This window comes from Sinocyclocheilus grahami, unplaced genomic scaffold, assembly GCF_001515645.1.
Source record: "Sinocyclocheilus grahami isolate Dianchi unplaced genomic scaffold, SAMN03320097.WGS_v1.1 scaffold221.1, whole genome shotgun sequence".
NCBI classification, from domain to species: domain Eukaryota; kingdom Metazoa; phylum Chordata; class Actinopteri; order Cypriniformes; family Cyprinidae; genus Sinocyclocheilus; species Sinocyclocheilus grahami.
Genome location: NW_015505400.1, coordinates 2,041,408 through 2,064,092, shown reverse-complemented (window position 1 = coordinate 2,064,092; position 22,685 = coordinate 2,041,408). Strand labels below are relative to the sequence as shown.

At 38.1% G+C, this 22,685-nt stretch overlaps 2 protein-coding genes and 1 pseudogene across 2 annotated transcripts; 1 reads left to right on the top strand and 2 right to left on the bottom strand.

Annotated features, from left to right (window-relative positions):
• Nucleotides 1-874: 874 nt before the first annotated feature.
• On the top strand, nt 875-2,621 carry LOC107596615 (ketimine reductase mu-crystallin-like; annotated as a pseudogene).
• A 355-nt stretch (nt 2,622-2,976) lies between these two features.
• Nucleotides 2,977-11,325, bottom strand: LOC107596579 (ras-related C3 botulinum toxin substrate 1-like). The gene is made up of 6 exons (XM_016287338.1): nt 10,953-11,325; nt 10,269-10,340; nt 7,014-7,131; nt 6,306-6,368; nt 5,693-5,852; nt 2,977-4,671 (listed from the first exon to the last, which is right to left on the bottom strand). Exons 1-6 carry the CDS (start codon nt 10,985-10,987, stop codon nt 4,541-4,543), a joined length of 579 nt encoding a protein of 192 aa, XP_016142824.1. The 5' UTR covers nt 10,988-11,325; the 3' UTR covers nt 2,977-4,540.
• A 1,135-nt stretch (nt 11,326-12,460) lies between these two features.
• On the bottom strand, nt 12,461-22,683 carry LOC107596602 (SUN domain-containing protein 1-like; the record flags this gene model as incomplete). Its single annotated transcript, XM_016287359.1, has 18 exons — nt 12,461-12,634; nt 12,953-13,045; nt 13,814-13,981; nt 14,099-14,214; nt 15,664-15,748; nt 15,844-15,866; nt 16,148-16,309; nt 16,693-16,771; nt 17,003-17,147; nt 17,259-17,332; nt 17,530-17,622; nt 17,962-18,234; nt 18,351-18,499; nt 18,598-18,653; nt 19,127-19,175; nt 21,102-21,182; nt 22,134-22,220; nt 22,617-22,683. Coding segments are annotated over 18 exons (1,917 nt in total), but the record flags the coding sequence as incomplete, so codon positions are not given.
• Nucleotides 22,684-22,685: the final 2 nt, after the last annotated feature.

The window sequence follows — 22,685 nt, the reverse complement described above, 5'->3', positions numbered from 1 at the left end:
CTGTGAAATCCAGGCTAAAGTCTCAAAATCTAATTATGAGATAAGTATCAAAGTTTGAGTTCAACCATTAATTTCACTATGATTTCAACCTTTGACATGGCCTTACTCAGTCAATATTAAATATATAAACAGGTTATTTTCACAGAATGTTCTTTACATCTTTATAAAGGATGATTTTATGTAGAAAACAGTAAATCACAAAAAATGACTTTAGCTGGGTTTTCACAGGCAGGGTCACATATATATATATATATATATACATCTCCAATATGAATCAAGTATCTAAGGAATTTTTTTTATATATATAACATATCATAACCCTTGATTTCAAAAATATGCTTGGTTGTATTTATTATTATTATTTACAAATATAATTGTAATATTGTGTGGCACCCACACCATATGATTTGGTGTACAAAAATATTTTTTATAATTTAATTTAATTTATTTTTTAAATATAGAGGTTAAAATGCCTCTAGAAATCCTTTAGTTCTGTAACTGTATCTCTAATGTCAGATAAAGGATGATTTTATGTAGAAAACAGTAAATCACAAAAAATGACTTTAGCTGGGTTTTCACAGGCAGGGTCACATATATATATATATATATATATACATCTCCAATATGAATCAAGTATCTAAGGATTTTTTTTATATATATAACATATCATAACCCTTGATTTCAAAAATATGCTTGGTTGTATTTATTATTATTATTTACAAATATAATTGTAATATTGTGTGGCACCCACACCATATGATTTGGTGTACAAAAATATTTTGTATAATTTTATTTAATTGATTTTTTAAATATAGAGGTTAAAAATGCCTCTAGAAATCCTTTAGTTCTGTAACTATATCTCTAATGTCAGATCATGGATGGGGAGGCCATCACAGCCAAACGAACCGCTGCAGTATCAGCCATATCAGCTAAAGTAGGTTTCTCAGACCCTAGATTTGTAATGGTGTAATATTTATAAAGTCACTTATTCTGAAAATGTTTATTCTCCAGCTGTTCAAGCCAGCTCTTTCAGAGGTGTTGTGCATCCTTGGTTCAGGACAACAGGCTAGAAGCCACTATGATGTCTTTACAAAACTCTTCAAGTTCAAACCAGTATGAAAACTGTTTGTGTGTGTGTGTGTGTAATCCAGTGTTGTTGTATGCACTTCAGGTCCGTGTGTGGAGCAGAAGGAAAGAAATGGCTCAACGGTTTGTTAATGATCTCCAAGGCCCTGTAACAGTTTGTTCTTCAGTGAAAGAGGCGGTGACAGGAGCTGATGTAAGTGACTGCCACAAGTGCAAGTCAGCCGATACTCTATGGCGAGTGGGTCAAACCAGGTGCACACATAGCAGGTCAGCTGGTCCACAGATTTCCAACAGAGACATTTTATGAGGCATTTAACCAATAAGGTACAAGAGGCCATGTTATATTTAGAATATAGTCATGACAAAAATGATGCAGTTACGTGAGCGTCACTTCAGAGATATTTTCTAGGCAAAAATGATCCATAATTGTCAATAGCATAGCGATGAACGAAGCACAGCTTCCACAGAAGTCACTTTCAAACCAAGCTGCTTACTGTTGGTCAATGCATGACCAACTTGAACAAGTCCACATCATAGTTACTACATTGTGTATTTTTCTATCGTGGTGCTCTATTTTGTGACAGCGGTAGGCGCTTGTCGGCCAGACTGGAGGGAGCTGGATGATGTTTTGATGAGAGAGGCTGTGGTGTACGTGGACAGCAGAGAAGGGGCGACGGCAGAGTCAGGAGACATCATTCTGTCTGGAGTATGCACTACTTTCCATCAATACATTTGGCTCAGTCATACATATAATACATCCAAATTCCTAAATATTTTACATGCTCATTATTTGCCCAGGCTGAAGTTTTCTCAGAGCTCGGAGAAGTTATAAATGGATCTTTTCCTGCTCAGCGTGAGAAGACTACGGTATTCAAGTCACTGGGTAACTTGTTTTTCCACAGCTGCAATCTAAAAAAAAAATGAAGAACAAGATGTACTGAAATAAACAAATGCATTCTCACCACTGATAGAAAGTAGTAGCAGTGCCTTAAAAATCTTGATGCTTGCATTTCAGTCCTCTCAAGAGACAAAAAGGAAGTATTTCTATGCATAAGTTTTATGCAAGCTTAAGCAACCCCTGCTGATCTTCAGCCAGTTCTAATTCAAATTTGGGAATGTCATGTCAGAGTTTATTCATAGGAAGCTGTCTGTTATTATTTCCTGACGTTTCTTAGAAAGCACTAATTAGTCCTGGAATGATGCATTTGTCAAATTTGTCAATGTTAGTTGAAACAAAGCTATTTGTTATGACTAGTTGGATATTTTGCATTATTTTTAAATGCAGGAATGGGGATACAAGATGCCGTCTCAGCAAAACTTGGAACAGCAAACACTGAAGAACCAAACAGCACAGCTTCCTCCACTCATTGCACAATTGTCTTGTCTGCCATGAGGGCGGCATCTTTATCCTGATCATTGATTATGAGAGCAAACTGCTCTCACACTTGTAAAGATTAATCGGTAAATTACTTTTGGTCTGCAAAAAATAGCCACACTAATTGCAATTATCACTTTTTTTTTTTTTTTACACATTTTGTAGCATCAATAATAGAGTGCTGCAGGGATGACATTTTTGTTGGCCAACACCCGAAAACGATATAGCATTTTAGCACTTCTGGTTCAATCGCCCTTAAGTTGATGGGTTCATTTTGAATGTTTTTTTTTTTTTGTTAAATGGTTAACACAAGCTCAAGATATTTCGCATTTTATTCTATGGCATAATACATCAGTAATACACCTTTGTGATTTTTTTTTAAAGCTTTTACCTCTTTAAAAAGAGGTTGTTGGGGACATTAAACATCACACCAAACTATTTAAATTCAAACTTTTAAAGAAATTTCTTTAAATAAAGATTGAAAATCATTGGAAGCTTAATGATGGTCTTGTGATTGCGGTTTCATTTGATATATGTAGCATTTTACTTCTGGCAATTGTATCTAGCCTTTAAAATTCATAAAGCTGTGTTCGTTTGTGAAGATTATGATGAACAAAACATGGAAGAACCATAAACTTTTATTGGTCATATCACTTATTTTCTGCAATAATCCAAAAACCAATGGAAAAAAACCTACTGGATTATGGTTGAGCGAACCAGGCTGATATTAACTTCCGGGTTGGTCAACAAAAACACATCAACTCTGCAGCACATATATATATATATATATATATATATAGACATATTTGTCGCATTGTGCCTGGTCACATTCCAGTGTTATGTGAAGAAACTAATAAGCATACATGAAAACAAAAGGACAAAGACAAATGTTTTTATATTTGGTTTCTATTTTCAGACATAAAGGTTAATACATGTAGCTTTAGTGGAGACAATAAAGGCATGAATAAAGCATTTGAAATGTTTTAAAACGTTACAGAACCGTCAAAATGACAAAATTAAAGAACCATTAATTTTGGCAAATTAGAATCATTTCCTCTCGAACCATGTCTGAAGACCAATTAAAAGCTTAATACTTTATGTCTGTACCCTAACAACAAACAGTTCATATTTATTGAATTCAAGAATCCACTACATTTAGCACAGTGTTCATGGGAATCTTTAAAGACGACGAACCCCATGCCATAGTGCTGAGGTGTCTAGAGTACAGAAACTTCCAACATACTCCGATTTCTGACAAAACCCTAGTCTGCTACTAGGCACTGGTAGATCTGTAGTCTAAATACAATACTGGGACTGTAAAATAGATCAAACTGCCAGGCTCTTCCGACAGACTGATTAAAATACAGAGAGAGAGATTAAACTAGAGATCTGCTCTTCTGAATATTTAGAAACAGTAGTGAAAATATGCTATATGCTGACAAAACAAAGCTGTTATATGCATTTTAACTAGGTCTGTTTCATATACAGTTCAACAAAATAAACTCTCTAGCATGGAAACCGTAACACACGAACCAAAAAAATAAAGTGTTTTCAGCTGTCCTCTTGTAAAATAGTTCCTTCAATATTAGAGCAATCTCTGTCTCTTACAAGTACACATGATTAACACCCCCAAACCTTTAGGAAAAAATGAGATTGTTAGTGTGAGCAAATTGAAATAGACAACTTGTAGGCTTTACATTTTGGCAATTTTCTACAAAAACGCAGATTGTAAACAAAATATATGGGCTCACGAAGATGGAGAAATACACTGAAAGGAGTATTTAGTTCATCAAAATGAGGGGAAAATAAGATCATTAGAAGGCAGCAGGAATTTCTTAGTGTAGGGAAGGAAAACAACTATGGACACCGCTCCCTATCTCTCGGAAGCAAATAATCTGGCATCTTAACAGCTAGTTAGTGGCGTAATTCTAATTACAATGCAAGAGGGAGAAATATCTGAATGCATACACTGTGCAGAATCTTTCTTCTTCTCCAACACACATTTCCCATCATCCCCGCCTCCATTGTTCTCCTCTCAGGTGAGCTCAGATTGCAGCTGGTGCTGTGAGTACAGTCAGTTCAGAGGACAAAACACCTCCTCTTTCCTTTCTTGACCGGAGGTGGACACAGGACCGCACGGATGGCTTCATCGAACACCGTCTTAAGGCCGCGCTGCGTTAAGGCTGAGCATTCCAGGTACTTCACAGCTCCTGTAGTGAATACAAGAGTACTTAAAGTGGATCCACCCTTTAAAAAGGCTGGTAAACTTAGGCTGGCCACACATTTGAAGATTTCATATACACCTAGGATGGCTTGAGGGTGAGTAAACCATGGGGTAATTTTCATTTTTGGGTGAACTGACCCTTTAAGAAATTTTGTTCTGTTTATTAAAGGCAGGGTAAGCGATTTCTGGTAGCCAGTGTTGACATTTGAAATCACCAAAACAAACACGTCCCTACCCCAAAAGGGTCTCGCCCCTATTTTGATAGCTCCGCCCCACACATACATACGCAACCCAGGCAACGATTAGTTCTGTGAAACAAAGCAAAACCAATGTTACACCGTGTCTACACCGGACGCGAGTGGCGCAACAAAATACTATAGAACTCATAATCAGTGATGCTGTCTACACCATAGATATATATACATATCTATGGTCTACACTGGATGCGGCGCGGCACAACACGACAAATCCCCAACAAAAAACTGCACAAATTTTCAACGGTCGCTTTGTCGCATCCAGTGTACTAGACAGACTTTAGCTGTTGCGGCGCACACACGGTGTTACTCACCTATCGAGAAGAAACAAAGCAACCTCAGCGTCCGATCGCAGGCCTTCCGCTCCTTGAGTTCTCTCCAGCGCTGGAAAGCTGATTCAATATTTACACAGGTCCTACTTCTTGCCTTATGCCTTCTTTTGTTTTCTATTCACCATCTCTATCTTTCTGTCGCTCGGCTCGGCTAATGTCTCTCCTGTGCAGTGTGCACTGAACTCTCTCTCCTCCACATCATGAGTAGACATGCCCCTTACTGCTGATTGGCTACAAGTTTGTTTTGCTATTCGGCCCGAATCCGTTTTCTAAAGTGTTTTTGAAAAATCGCTTACCCCACCTTTAAAATGAAGATAGATTAAATTTGATACTCTCAACCCATCCCTAACATACACACATATGTGTAAAGGCAATAATAAAATGCATTTAAACGCCAGTGTATTAAAACTGAAGTGCTGACCTATTTCTTTGGCCATAGCGAGGCCTTGAGGGTAGGTGATGGGTGTGAGTTTCTTCTCTTTCAACTTTTCAATAGTGTCCTTGTCGTCTCTCAGGTCAAGCTTAGTCCCAACGAGGATTATCGGAGTGTTGGGACAATGATGTCTGACCTCTGGATACCACTGTTAAAGAAACCAAAACAGAAATGTTGAGCTTCCATTGAATGCAAAGTCATTCTATGCATAGTGAAAACTGGCACACTGTGCACAGTATACATACTCTATACTCAAATACTAATAACATGTTACTGTGCCATTTCCAATCCTAACATATATTTTACCTGTGGATAAACACCACAACCTCCCGTTCCCAGCAGTAACTAATGGCAAATAATACTTGATCCTTTAAATTGGACATCACTGGACATTTTGCAGACAGAAGTTTAAAAAGACCTTCTGTCTGCTTCATTACAGCAGCATCAACATGCCATTTTAAGGCTTTGTAACCACATCTGCTCAATCAGTCAAGCCAGACAGACTATTCTTACAGCCTCTTCCTCTTTTCCATTCACTGTGCTAATTTCGAAAGTCGCCTAAATTGACTTAAACCACAAAATATCTGAGTGCTTTGCTTACCTTTGCACGGACGTTCTCAAACGAGGCTGGACTCACAAGAGAGAAACAGATCAAGAACACATCCTAAGACAAAAAACAACAAAAACAACAAATCAGACAAAACCCTCACTTCATGCTAACTTTCAACACTTTTCTCTAAATATTAGTTGACTATCTGTAAAGCACAGCATTGACTAGACTGTTGCATTAATGAACTGTAAATTAACTCCACTTGTTTTTCCAATTGAAACAGAGCAACAACAACACAGTGAGGTTTGTGCCTGAACGACAATGGCTAACAATTGAGCCATTCACTCTCACAGCCTTAGCAAGACAGACAACAGAGCTGCCATTCATGCTCTGAGCAACATATAAGAAATCACTTTAGCCTACCAGGCATCAGGACATGGGCAATTTTTTTTATCATTTTACTGTGTTAAGGCATCGTGTTTATTATGTTTCCAAAACAGTAATTCATCAAACTACTTTCAAGATCCTCGATGGTCTCATGACTCATTAATGCAGAGCCAAAACTCTCTCAAATATGATCCATATGGCATTTTCTTGAAAGAAAAATGATCTAAATAATGGCTCCACTGATAAAACCTCAAATAAACATCAAATTATATATGTATGAGAGAGAGAGAGAGAGAGAGAGAGAGAGAGAGAGAGAGAGAGAGAGAGAGAGAAAGAGATAAATCAGTTTTAGCCCTAATATTATGATTGTACCGTCTGAGGGTAGGAAAGCGGTCGAAGCCTGTCGTAATCCTCCTGCCCTGCTGTATCCCACAGTCCCAGGTTCACCGGCTTTCCATCGACCATCACATTAGCAGAATAATTATCAAACCTAAATAAAAGATTCAGGGATGCAGATCAGGTATATGGTGAACATTAAAATTAATGTGAAATGCAACTTCAAAATGAGATATTACTCATAATTTAAATGAGTTAAACAGGTTATTCAATGGGGAAAAAATGAATTTTATCCATTGGGAAATGACTACCTTAATGGAGTCAGGTAGATGAAAGGAAAGGAAAAGAAGGGATACATGAAGCAGGTGAAAACAGGAGGTGAAGCTATTTATTACATTCTGAAGAATTATTTAAGAGTTTTTTTTTTACTTGGAATAATATGCACAGATGAAACTGGCACAACAAGACCAGCAATGATGGTTTTTAAAGTAAATGGTATCAGTTTTGATGTCATGTTGAGTTTAAAGGGACAGTTCACTCATGAATAAAAACTTGTTCCAAACCTGTATGACGTTTACTTCTGCAATATAATGCAGTGTTTCCTACAGACTTACACTCTATGTGTGGCGGCACTTCCCCTGGGGGAAATATATATGTATATAACGCAAATATAAAACAGCTGACGAGCTTATTGAAAGTGCAAATTCATTCTCTGCCAGCAGGAGGCGCTTTAAGAGTGGTAGAAACAGCGGTTTCCCTGGTAACGGCTGTAATCAAAACAGTGCTGCTCTCAAACGTTTCTGAAGACAATCGGTTCCCTTCAAAAAAGATACATTTATATAAAAACACCCGTGCCGCATTTTGATTTTGAAACGGGCAGTGCTCATGTTTATTCAATGAAGTCAAAGCATATTGGAAAATCTATTTGTGGCGGTCAGTGTTGATATTGTGGCGGGCCGCCACAAATAAATCAATGTATGGGAAACTCTTTAATGAAAGTCAAAACAACAATAATTAATTAATTAAAATTTATTTATTTTATTTGACATCAAGGTGTAGGCCGTGCCTCCAAGCTTTCTTACTCTTTTTTTTTTTTTTCTAATAAAAGTTCTACGTTTCTTATTTATTTGGTTATATATTATACATGTTTACTTATTTCCAGTTTTGTATACCTATTTAAACTTTATGTAAGTTATTTGTTATTTTATATTAGGCATAGCCTGCCCTATAGCATGGTGTATTTTTATTTGTTTTGTTAAAAGTTCTATGTTTTATATATACGCTGAAGTGAGTTTGACGTTGTATTTTGTTGTTGCATTCAAGCAATTGATGCCGAACTGCTGCTAATTCGAAAGTAAAATGCGCACAGCACTTTTAAGCTATTTAAATGCGAAGGAAAGCGAGGAAAAGAGGTAAAATTCAACCGAACTAAAAACAAACAATTGCTTTACTCTGAATTGCCGCTATTTGAAAGTGAAAGTAAAATGCTCATGCCGCTTTTACAAGCTATTTAAAAGCGAAGGAAAGCGAGGAAAAGAGGGAACGCCCCCACGGTATTACCGGTGTTGTCACACGTTGATTAACCGGTGGGAAAATTTCCTCACCGTCACAACCCTATCGTTATCGAAGAAGGTGTACCATCGATGAATATCGATACCGTTTTATCGCCCAGGCCTTGGTTTGGGCGATGTCTACCAAATTGGCATCGGACGATGTCTACAGTGAAACATCGTGATGGACGATGACATCGGGGGGCAGGGCGGGGTTAGGGGTGTGCCCGAAGCGTGAAAAAAATAACACGTTATACGGAGCCACTAAAAGGTTAGCCGCTTGCTAGCGGTGGGCAAGTGACGCAACCAGTGTTGCGGCTTAAAACCGGTATCACCGTCAGCACCATCTATCGCGGCAAGCCTAGATAACGATAGAAAAAAATGTTCGATATAGCGCACGATATAGGCACGTCCTACGAGTAATGCAGACAGCACACACAAACACATGTTGAAATGAGTGCTGTGCCTGCCTGTGATGAGAAGATTGTGAATAAAGAATGAATATTAGTCGAATTTAAAATAAACATTTGCATTTGAATGTTAGGTGTGCGTCAGGGAGCGTCATCAGTGGAGCACGAGATGCAGTGATGATGATGTAGGTGACGTTGTTGCATTTTAATGTTTTGTTAGTCTAGCCCACGAGACGCGCCGCTGCTGCGTTACTCAATCAAAATATTAGAGAAATATAGAAGCTCAATGCGGAGAAGTTCTTGATTAGGTTAAAACCGAAATCAAGCCATTCACACAGAACACATATTCAGCGCATTTTTTAGACGGACAAATATGACTGCTGCACATGCGTCACACAAGAGATGTAGCCATGCAAAGTTAAAACGGTTTAAACTTTTAGAAAACACGTCACGAATTTGTGAAGGTTTATTCCTTTTCACTGCATGTTTTTAAATGCAATCTGTGTGAATGGCGCTTCGGCTCTTCGGATTAAGCAATGCATACATGATGCTGTTTAAAGTTACTTCCTTGTGTTGACAATTTAAATACGCTGCATTATTTTGCTCATTGCGCCCTCCTGTGGCCTCGGGAGACAAGACAAAAGTTTCCTTAAAGGCACAATATGTAATTTTTGCCGCTAGAGGGCGCGTATTCAAAATAAACAAAGGCGTAGTTTGATGATGCCGTGACTGAGTGTGGAATCATGGGAGTTGTCGTCTTCATCCCCACAGCCGATGCAATCCGACGGGACTCGGGCAGAAATCATGTTCATGGATGAGCTAATGATTTATTAATGTAGTAGAATGAAGCAGGGTGAGGCTGAAAGCAGTCGAAGCTAAACGAGCGCGACACACGGCTCGAAAGCAGCGGAGCTTTTATTATGCCACAGTCGACCGCCTCCGCTCCTTCCGGTCGTGCGTATGTGGGGGGAAAAAGCAGCGCTGTTTTATCATACTAGATACATTTGAAAGTTCTGTTATAATGCTACTCTGTGCAGTCGTCACCGGTCTAATAAAACGCACAACATATTAAATCGAGGGGTTATGACGTTACTGGCAGGCGACACAATGACACTATAGACACGGTCCGTGTCACAAGTTAAAAGTGCTTATTTCTCTGGATTTAAATATTCTTCGAAACATTTAGCAAAATATATAACACTGTTCTAGTGGTTTTTGGATATTTTAATTTTTAAAAAAATCACAAATTGTGATTGTATGCGTAAAAATAAATAAATCTTTGGCTGAACTGTCCCTTTAAGAAACTCAGGGTCAGAGTAAGGTCTGCTTACACAGTAGGGATGTACTCCCCGGGAAAAGCATTGGTGGTGTAGCTGATCAGAAGGCATGTTTTTCCCACAGCACTGGAGAAAAAAACAAAAAAAACTAAAATCATTCATATAATACATCCAGTGACAGAACTGGCCATGTCTTATATAACACAAACACAGTTGCATTCTTTGTATTCATTTTGAGGAATACTGAATCGGTGTTGCTTTTTTGTTAGCGAGATGAATTAATGCATATTCATATTTATTTGAGATCTACAGTAACATCTGATCTCTCTCAACATGGGGACAGGAGAGCTGTCAATCAATAAATTAGAAAAAAAAAGTAACTTGCGTTACTTATTTGAAAAAGTAACTCCGATATTCTCTTGTAAATTAAAAAGTAATGCGTTACTTTACTAGTTACTTTAAAAAAGTAATCCGATTACGTAACTTGTAATGCGTTACCTCCAACACTGTTCATAAGCTATTTTCGCTGCCACTAAAAGTGGAAAACACAGATTTAATGAGTGATACGTGTGAAATAAACATCTGCGAGCTACAAAGACCGCATAAAAGTTCCCAAAATGAAGGCTCACAAGTTATGTAAACTCAAAACACTAACGTTACAGAGCAAACTTAAACGTCCGAGACGTGGAAAACTTTATCCCACGACTATTACAATACTGAAAATGAGGGTCAACTTACCCGTCCCCGACAACCACACACTTTATGGCCTGCATCTGTGTTCACTTAGCACGCTATCCCTTTAGCTCGATATTACTCGGTGAATGAATCGATAAAAGCTGCTCGGACCGGGATAACCCGCCCTCAAAATTCAACACGCACAAAAGAAGAGCGGAGACGATAAAAGTTGAAAGGAAACGCGAGATTTCACTCAAACTTGACGGGGTTAATTTAGCTGGACAACCGCATTCCAGCGTATTTGCTGCTGCAGTTCCAGTAAAACAGACAGCCAGCCACCACCCAAAAATCTCAGATCCCGGTCTGCACACACACACACCCATATACCGTCCCGTCCCAAGCAATAAACACTCTCTCTGCTGCCTCCTGAAGGACTGGAGCGGATCTACATCGCTAAACCATGCAGCAGTCAGTTTATGATTGGGATTTCAAATGAAGAAAACTTTCATGTCTTGCTGACTATCAGATATTTCATATTTTAAATGGGAATTAAAACGGAAAAATATATATAAAAAAAAGGGAGTTTGAGCATTCATTCAATAAATAAAAAAAGTTTGTATAGCCTATATATGGTTTGTATCGCATCATATTTGATTCATCAGGCTTTTATGGCTCATATAGGCAAGTAAGAATATGGGGCCCACTCTTCTGGAGGAAAAAAACCAAAAAAAACCCACTAATTTTATTCAGAAGCCAAAACAACTGAAAAATAGGCAATTTGGTGTAGCGGATGCTAATTTTACATCGCCAAAAAGTAGGCCTGTCAATGTTAAGGTGTTAAAAGTGTGCAATTAATTCGAAATCCCTAACATGGTGAAATAATTGCATTTTTTCCGCTGTATGGTGTTGCATTTTCGTGTAATACACAACAATTTAAACTTATTTTGGGGGAACGATTTCTGGGAAACAATCTCCATGATAAATGCATCCAATCCTTTTTTTAAAATAATAAAAAATTTGAATTTTATTTGAAAAGCCAACCTATGAAGTTTACATGGCAATTACGAAATCCTCTGCACAAAGATCATGAAAAGCATTTACAAAAATACACAATCCAATCTCACTTATATCAACTTAAATACACAAAAATAAATAGCGATTTTTCTCTAGCCATTCTTAAATATGGCACATATCAGCTAGCAAAAACAAAGAAAAACAAGCACAAAACTGAAGAACTTAACAACATTTACATTTAGTCTAAAATACATTCTTCACTGGTTTGCTAATTGTTCAGCAATTTTTCAATGCATTTTTTGCTGGTGACAATTCTGCCAGATAGGGTGGTATAATAATAAACATCAACAAAGATAAGCATTACCCTGATGACTGACAATAGCGGAAACAGTGTGATGTTTCAGAAGAGTGCAAGTGCTGAATCTGGCCCCGAGGCCTAACAGTACATGTACCAGCATGCAATCCTTTATCAGATGTCCTCAGGTCATCTCAGCCCCAACTGTGTAACTCATGGCACATTATTTCTCAAGAGCTCAATTCCTTTTTTTTCTCTTTTCTCTCTGTGCATGAGTGACAGATCGTCAGGAGGTTACAATATCTTAAGCGCTTGCAAGTCATTCATCAACAAGCTTCCCGTGAACCCGGAAACGGTACACACAGGTGTATTCAGGATGACCCCAGTTTGACAGCACTCTCATCTCAATGATCTGAAAACTTCTCGAGACCTCCTCCTTGGGGAAAACAGACACAGAATTACAAGATTAGGCAATCGATTAAAGATTACAAACAAATAAGGTTTTTCTAGTTAGCATGACCCCGTTATCTACTGCTGGTAGATGACGCAACTACACCTTCCACATTGACAATCTCCTTTTCAAATATTATTTCGCTGTATTAACTTTTTTAATTTTTATTAATTTTGCTAGCAACATAAAGTTACAAGAAGCCATCAGTCAATCAGTTAAATTTGTTTTATGCAGCTAAAGTGTGGTTTAATGAATGAAACAGATCTCAATACACAGAAAAACATGTGTTTGTGTGATACTTACAGACACTAAGAAGGTCTGAAGAGCATCTCCATCTTCATTATAAACAAACTGTCCGAGTAACTGCCCCTCTTCCTGCTGCTCATCATCAAGACCCTTTAATAAAACAGAGAGGAGAGGGACTTTTTTTTTAATTGACCCCAAGTTAAGAGATGTCAACCTTAAACTTTCAACATATTAGAAAACCTGGAAATATCAGGACTTTTTTTAAATTGAGGCATCTAGGTTTGGAAAATAATGAATATTAATAAAATACTGAATGTGATCTGAATGTTCCGATTTCGAATATGAAAAGGAAGGAAAAGCTTAAAACTGATGGGAAACTTCTTCAGTGGATATACAGCTCCTGCCAAAGTTTGATAGAATTAAGATTGTTTTTGAAAGAAGTCTCTTATGCTCACCAAGGCTATATTTTTTTAATCAAATACAGTAAAATAAATACAATAATCCAATTTAATGTTAATATTTTAAAACGGAATTTATTCCTTTGATAACAAATCTGAATTTTCAGCATCTTAACTCCAGTGTCACATGATCCTTCAGAAATCATTGTAATATGCAGATTTGGTGCCAAAGAAACATTTCTTATTATCAATGTTGAGAATGGTTATTATTTTGCAAAAAAAAGTATAAGATTAAAAAAAAAAAACTACTACTTTTATTCAGCAAGGATGCATTGAATGGGATGTATAACTAGAATGATTTCTCAAGGATCATGAGACACTGAAACCAGGAGTAAACTGTTGCTGAAAACGCTGATCTACAATATTTATAAAAATTATTATACTTTTTCTTTATAATATATTCATTAGTCGAGATGGGGAAACCCTGATATGAATTGATTTTAATTTCATGTGTACTCACATATACATTGAACTCTCGTGGGGCGCTGCTGATGTTGCCAGTGGGCGACAGGGATTTGGGCGCATGATCTAGAGAAAAGGCTGTAGGCACAATCTTCATGGATAACCCGATCACCAGATAACCTTGTGATCCTTTAAATGCCCAGCAGTTCCCAGGATGCACGTCTGGCTGCAGGGACAAATGAATGAAGAGATTAAGAAAGGAGAGAAATTACCTTGAAAATCATGCTTGACTTTCCAAATAAATGCACATGAATAGAAATCAGAATTCTGAAAGGTATGAAACCTGTATGACTACACGTGGTGACTGGGAGAAGTACCACAGCGGGAAGCCAAACAGACTCAGCAGTGCTGTTTTGGTGTCAAAGGACTCTGAACAGCGTGTGCTTATGATGTTGCCTCCTACAGACACAAAGAAATTCACTGCAGATATCAAACAGCATAAATATATGCAAGACTGCTATTCATAATTATATAGTATTGGGTGATTCGGTACTACCATCTTGATATTTTCAGACATGTGTTTTCCTCCCAATAAGATGAAAAACCATTTCAATCAATCAGCTATTGTAGCAAAGCAGACAACATTCAGACAAGTAAAATAAAATAAAAAAAACCCTCACAGAAAACTGTGCCAAACACTGGATTTAAATAAAAACATTTAGTTGATTTATGAGCCTTTTAAACTAGAGATGACACGAAAAATGCCCTCCCTTGTCCCTCGTCATAAGTGAGGACATTTGGCCTTCACAAGCATAGCTAAACAAGTACACGGATCATAACAATAGTTTGATCACCGTAGTTTCCAAAAAGTTTCACAGGTGAAAATTGCAGCATCGAGAGTGAGAAAGAAAGAGAGAGAGAGAGAGAGAGAGAGAAAGAGAAAGACAGAGACAGAGACAGAGAAAAAAGGCCCCAATTTTGGACTACATCTACCCTCCTAAATTTAATCTGCTTGATGACAATACACAGTAGGTTTTTGTGGGACTCATCTAATGTCCACACACAGTGATGGTAGTACCGGATTAATCTGTATTACATAATCAGATAAAAAAAATTAAGTACTTTCTAAAATAGCCTACTGCCTACAGCATATATACACATTCAGAAAGTATCCCAGTTTTGTGGAGATTCACACAAAGACCAGTCATTTGCCCTGAAAATTGAGAGGCCACACAGCATTTGACCACTGGATTTACAAAAATCATTTCAATTCAATCAATTCCAAGAAGGATTTTCTCAGCATTTCAATACTGCATCTACTACTAATAAACAAACATTCATTTTTATTTGAATAATCACTGTATTACAGTCTTTGGAAGGTTTTTGTCTTTCAAACACATTAAAATGCACAAATTCATGTTATTTTTATTTACATGTAAAGCAGGGATTCCCAAACTTGTTTTTCAGCCAAACTGCTTATATTGACTTAGTCCACCTTGAGATTTTAAGCTAACAAGTTAGTAATTAAGTAACAGTTCTCGGACATTGGCTAACGCTCGCATGACATGCAGGTAAATTCAAAAATTTCTCATCTCTTTTTGATTGCTGTTATTTTAAAACGATTTAATTCCAGATTTTTATGATTTAATTGATCATTAGCTTTTCATTAAACTCACAAACCCCCCAGCTTTGACAAACACCAGTTTGGGAAATCTTGACAATCTTGTAAGGTTTAATATACACTTCACACGTTGTTAAGAACAACGAATGGAATACCTATTTTCTTTCCCATACTGCTACATGGAATGCCTGCAATCCTTAATTCTGTGTTTTATGTTCCTACAGCTAAACAAACAATTTTAAAAAATAACTTAAAATACAGCCACAGAGATGAGACCATTACTATACCTCCAGATTCCAATGCATAGTCCACCAGACCAGTGCGGTCTTCAGAATAAAGCTTCATCGCATTGTTGACAATCAACTGTACATGCTGTGGAGAAACAAAACACAAAAGTAGCATTACATATATCTGACTATACAGAGTTATTAATTTCTTATAATACTCAAAAGTTCTAAAAAGCTTACTTCCTCAGAGAGGCCCGCCTCCCCTGTGGCTTGTCGTACAGTTTGGGTGATCGTCTCTTATAACTTAAAATACAGCCACAGAGATGAGACCATTACTATACCTCCAGATTCCAATGCATAGTCCACCAGACCGGTGCGGTCTTCTGAATAGAGCTTCATCGCATTGTTGACAATCAACTGTACATGCTGTGGAGACAAAAAACACAAAAGTAGCATTACATATCTATACAAAGAGTTATTCATTTCTTAAAATACTCCAAGACAAGTTCTCAATAGCTTACTTCCTCGGAGAGGCCTGCCTCCCCTGTGGCTTGTCGTACAGTTTGGGTGATCGTCTCTTTAGAAGGTGACTGGCCCTCCTCTACCTGAAGGGACAGGTTACCCAGAATGCTGTTCTCCAGAGTACTGAGCGAAGCCTGCATTTCAATGGTGCTCACAAAGTGATCAGAGAGCCACTGCAGGAGAGATTTAGGAAGCTCCAGCTCTTCCGCTCGGTCACTGCCATAAAACAGAGACCGGATTTCCTTCTCCACCTGCTCGGATACCTGTGAAGAGCAGATCCAGCAGTTACGAGATTTTGTTCAAACAGATGGGGAAAAAAATCGGGCTTTTGGTATATTCAAGTCCTGTTTAGTTGTCATCTTATATTATCCACTTTTATATGTGGCTGCAAAGGGCTAAATAAGGGTGTTAAAATGTCAGGTATGAAAACTAGACCCTGCAACCACTACAGATGATGAACGGAGATGGCAACAGAGCACGTACTGAGATTGAAAGGGAGTCCAGCTGCTCACACTTGTCTCTGCATCCCATCAGTCCCTGCACATCATCTCTGATTCGCCAGGAGAGATTTAGGAAGCTCCAGCTCTTCCGCTCGGTCACTGCCATAAAACAGAGACCGGATTTCCTTCTCCACCTGCTCGGATACCTGTGAAGAGCAGATCCAGCAGTTACGAGATTTTGTTCAAACAGATGGGGGGAAAAAAAAAAAAAAAATCGGCCTTTTGGTATATTCAAGTCCTGTTTAGTTGTCATCTTATATTATCCACTTTTATATGTGGCTGCAAAGGGCTAAATAAGGGTGTTAAAATGTCAGGTATGAAAACTAGACCCTTCAACCACTACAGATGATGAACGGAGATGGCAACAGAGCACGTACTGAGATTGAAAGGGAGTCCAGCTGCTCACACTTGTCTCTGCATCCCATCAGTCCCTGCACATCATCTCTGATTCGCTCCAAAGTCTCCTCTAGCCGCCTCACCTCTGCCAGCAAATCCTCACTGGAGCTGCTCTCAGCCTCCTCACTGAAGAGATCAGACAAATTATAACATCAGTTTACATGAAGTACCAGGAATATTACTTTAATGAATGAGACATCACTGTTGACCCTTTAAACCAGATTAAACAATAATGACCTGTGTGGATCAGGGGCGGGCACCTCAGCCTCAGGAAACTTTTTAAAAGCAGGCTCTTGTCTTCTTTGCAAATCCTAAATTAAAAAAGTCAGTCAGACAGCAGAACGTGCTCAAATTACTTATTTGATTACTGAAGTCATAACATTCAAAAAAGCAAGTGAACTTTGGCCCAAAGTTAACTCGCATCAGTGGTTTTTCAATACAAAAACAAAATCCTGCATGCTGATAATAATGCATCTTGTGTGTTCATTGTACAATTTGAGTGTCGCACCTCAGTTTTGCATGCTAATGTCTGAAGGAGAGCCTCAGCTTCAGCGAGTCGAGTATTCTCTGACTGATGCTCTTCTGCATGCTTTTCCTGATGCTGCAGACAGAGAATTGAAGATTAGTTATAAAGATATTACATAATATATTACTGATAATAAACATGTCAACAGATGCTGCTAACCTGGGAACTATATAAAACAACCTGAGCCCCCAATATTCATGAATCCATATTTTAAATGTTAATCACAATTTCTCTCAGTGACTCATGTTTATTTCGATTCATACAGCATATCTGCCTGAGCTTTTCTAATAGGTTAAAAGTTGTCCACGTCATTGTCAATTTTGAAATGAGCATTTACTGATGCTCAGTGCGCATTTAAAAGGGTGGTTATTAAAACTCTAGTAATAAACAAAACAGACAATGTGATATCATCACCTGTTGCGTGTCCTTGGCCTCTTTCTGCACCTCGCCTTTCAGTATTCTGAATCTCTCCTCCAGCAGGTCTCCAATCCACTGGCCCAGACTCTCTCTGTCTGTGTGACTGTGAAGCTCGGAGCGCATTGTGTTATACAGACTGAGCACTTCCGTGTGCTGCTCCTCCTGCCTGAGCAAACCCCCCGTTACTCGATCCCACAGCTGAGACAAGTTGTCCTCTAAACGCATCAACCTCTCTGCCTCTACTGATGACGACGACAGAACTGAGGGCCTCTGGGAGGAGGGAGACATAGTATCAGAAAGTCAACTTAATATTTTTGCATTGATAGAAAGTTAGTTAATTTAGTAGGCTACAATAAAGTAGTAATATCCTGAAATGTAAATACTACCTGAGTGTTTGTGTCAGGGGGGGATTGTCCCTCCTCTGAGTCACGCATGGAGGTGGTTGAAGGGGTGACGTAGGAGGCGTCCTTCCACACCATCACATTAGCAGAAGGCAGCACGGCTAACAGTCCAGACGGCCCCCAGTAGCACAGAGCTATTAGAAACAGCACAGGAAAAAAAAACGTGAAAAAATGACGATGAAGGATCTTATTTCCATTTAGACCTATAGTCAATCGTGAACAGCAAGCTCACCAAGAAACAGAAGGAAAGGTACAAGAAATAGGACTTTCGAAAGCATAGGGAGACACCTGGAAGAGAGAACAAGGACAGGTTAAATTGTTTGTCGTCATACTTTAACGCACTAGCAATGCTCCAATTATGAAATTAACCAATTAAGTTTAAGGACTGTTGATTTAATGAAGTCAAATTTATTTGAATGGCACATTTAAGTACACGCATCGTTTTAAAGCAGCTTTCAGAAAGTTGTACGGTTATATCAATAATGCCTTGCCATAGAGCACGTTTTTGGGCTGTCCAATATAAAACAATGATACAAGTGATCCTACAGATTGTGAATCTACTTTTATTGTATTTATAGTGAAGTCTGAGCATTCAATGCAACTTTTTTTTTTATTATTATTATTTGTATCATGGTAAAGATTTGTTGAAAATTACTTCCAATTTAATGAATCAGCCATTAAATAACTTGTATAACCACACTGGACATGCATTGGACACTGATAGGTATAGAAAGAATCAACTGGAAAAGAGCAAAACTCACTTTGAAAAGAAATCGACAAGCCACAAGAAGCTTCCTGAGGTTGTCCTCCCTAAAAACAAACACGCACACACAGAGAGTAAAGAGTGAGTAAAGACTGACTGTGGATTAGCACATAGCAGGGTTAGGGTGCACAGCAAGAGGTCACACACACCCAAGAGATTTGCAAAAGCTGACAAACTGCACATTTTTTATCTTGTAGTATTCATCCAGTTTAAAAAAAAAAAACAAAAACAAAAAGAAAACAAAAAGCTTCTCTTTACTTTAACTGCTAAAATGCCTTGTAAAATAGAGTCTGAAATCAAGGGTTGGATCAGTTCAAAACTCCTTGGAGATGAAACCAGCGATGCGCAATTTCACATGCAAAAAGGCCATTTACATAAATGTCTTAGAAGTAAACAAGTCCTTTTTGCTGTTGTGCCATTTAAGGATCAGACAGAGGGTGGAAAAAATCATAAAAACATTAAAAAAAATAACAACAACAAACAAACAAAAACCTGTGCTTCAATGAAAGAAAATCTGACAATCTGGACAAGAGGGGGAAAAAAACTAAAACAAGGTCAACGTCACTAATTTGCTTACGGACTTCAATAGTGCAGCATATTGAAGATCTCTTCATTTACTTCAATTTTCAATATATCTCCGATTTTGGACCCCACTGTATCTTTAAACAAGAGCTACATCCGGACTATTGCCTGAATGCGTTGAATAAGGAAGGGAAGTAAAAAAAACCCCCCCAAAAAAAAAAAAAAAAAAAAAAAAAAAAAAAAGTTCCTGGGAGCAAAACTGGAGGAGAAAAAAAAGAAATTACATACATGCATACAAAAATAAAAGGGTTATAATAACAAGTGAAGAGGAAAGAGACTCCCACATGGAATCGGAGTCACAGAAAGTTTAAGGAAGAGAAAAGGAAGAAATTGCAGGCCATGCAAGGTCATCTGAAAGCTCTTCACCGAAGCCCACACCTGCCAGGGAACAAACTGCCCTGACCACAACCCGAGAACCATCAATGCAGGGAAGGAGCTCACAGCAGCAGTAACTGGCTTGCCAACTATTTCCAAACCAGAAGCTCTTAGAATGACCAAGACTGAGGGTAAGTGATGAGTATATAACCTGTAGAAACTATGAGCCCCCATAAGGTTCCTACAGGCTTCTCTTCCTGGGAAGACTGAGTGTCCGTTGCAAAATTATGCTTCCTTTTGCAGTCATCACCTGTTAGAATCAGTGTACGGTCGAAACAATAACCGGTGTGTTAAAGTTAAAGTTCTACTTCTACAGCATGTGCTTTTAATCTTGCCATGACAGCCACCAATGTAGACATTTTTAAACCGATGCTGTATGCAGAAGTATGCACACATTGAATCTGTACTGTACATCTACTAGACCAATCATTTATGAATCATTCTGGTATTATTCATGAGGTAGTGACTGTACTGCAGCCTCCTTCTAAGGTAGGACTCAAACTAGGCTGCTGAAAAACTGATTGACAACAACACAGAGGAGCAAACAATGGTGTGGCAGATGGCTGTTTAATTTGTATTTAAATCTACACATATACACTGCAGTGCAAATCAGATCCCTTACACTAGGCAATAAATCAATCACCAATCCTACTTAATTGGAACCACATAAGTGGCCAATTACAGTGTCATAAAAAAGCACTGGTTATGCACAGGTGATTTGATGTATTGACTAAAATGATAATTTTATGTAATTTTGAATTTTAAAAAAAACCACCACAGAATGCATATGAATGAAAATATGCAATACTGCCGTACAGTCGGACCAAAGACAGGTATTTAAAAGGCAGCATGATTAATTGGCACAATTAAAAGGATAACAGACCAAAAAAAAAAAAGTCACTCTACCGCACGTTGTTCCAAACCGGTTCCTTTTTCCTTATAGTACATAACTTTAAACATAAAGACCTAATGATTTGAAGTGGAAAAATATCTGAAAGTCAAGTATGTGTACTTACACAGTATGCCACTAATCTTCAGTCGTTCCTTTTGCAGCACTACCTCTTTAACACTCATACTGCTGTAGTATTTCTCATTGCCTATGACGAAAAACAGAACAAACAAAAAACATAAGATAAAACCAAGAGTCCTTCGCAATGCTGTATCAGTCTTCTCCATCCCTCCAATCCGAGCTCTGCACAGACAGACTCCAACAAAAAAGATTTGCATGTAACCAAGGCAGTGCTCATGGTGGACAGGCACATTTGTTTATGCACAGTGTAATCGTGCTTCGAAGAAACATCTGGAAGGGGGAAAAAAAGTTAAGTTATAGTGGCTGTAGGAAAGAATGGAGGTCAAACACCACGGAAGAGACTAAAGCAGCTGGTTAGTGATAGAGGGTGAGCAGGGCTTATCAGTTATGGTGGGGCTTATCAGCTTGTTCAGGTGTAATAGGATAGCTGAAGATTAGTTACATTTGCCACTCCTGAGACAGATTTTCAATAAGGGACTGAATTTACAAAGACAGAAAGGTAGAGACAGGTGCTCAAATGCAAATCCTAAAGAAGTCTAGTGACTGTCACACAGGGTCCTCAACCAGAAACAGATCTGCAGCTAAAGCAAGAGAGTTCCAGTATTTTTTTTAACTGGGGAAAGTAAAAAAAAAAAAAAAACTTTTAGTAACTAAAGTTAATATAAAATTAACTACTATTTACCATACAAATCAACATGCCATGGAAATCAAGTAGTTTTAAACATGCAATGTCTGTCAATTTGTGGTTTAAATGTACTTGGAATTATGCACACAGCTCATTTTCAGGCCCACTTTGTATCCTTTTCATGGAAAGTGCTGTATATATTTTGCTTACCAAGTACAGATGAAAAGTGATGGTCATTTTTACTAAGGCTACCAGTGTGAATACTGGTGTTCATATGGTGCCATAAAATAATAATAAAATGGGCTCAGTGGCATAGAAGATGCACTTCACCTTCAGGGTGACTTGAACATTATTATTAATATAAGACCACTGTGATAAAAACCACTTACTAACCTGGTTTACGGACAGTTATATCCGTTATTGCAACTTCAATTTCAAGACGACGAAATGTCGGTAAACCAGGTATCTTTTGAATGATGCCTGCAAGGATACCAGAAAGGGGCTTTTTACATCAGGGCTCCTCAACTACATTTGTTTTGAGGGCCAGATTATTAGATCGTTCTAGCCACAAATGATCCCTGGTCCAGCATTTCACATCATTGTTTGCTGCAAACAAATGTGTCAGTCACCGATCAACAGCCTAGTTAAGAACCATCTAACATTTCTATAAAACCTAGAACAAAATGGCCCCAAAAATTCCCTAAATTAATGATTTTCTCTTGAAATGACCTGAAGCGTGACATCATGAGCGTAATGAGTTCAAGACTTAAGATGAAGCTATTGTCTGTTTCTGGCTGTTTGTACAGTGTGCACAATAGTTTGGTTAATAAGTGGACATAATATCCAGGCAACAGAGGGTCTGAGAGAAACCAATACCTCCATTAGCACAGCCATTGGTGGCTCTCTTCTGCGGCACAGAACGCAGTGTCTTCCTCAGCACAGTGA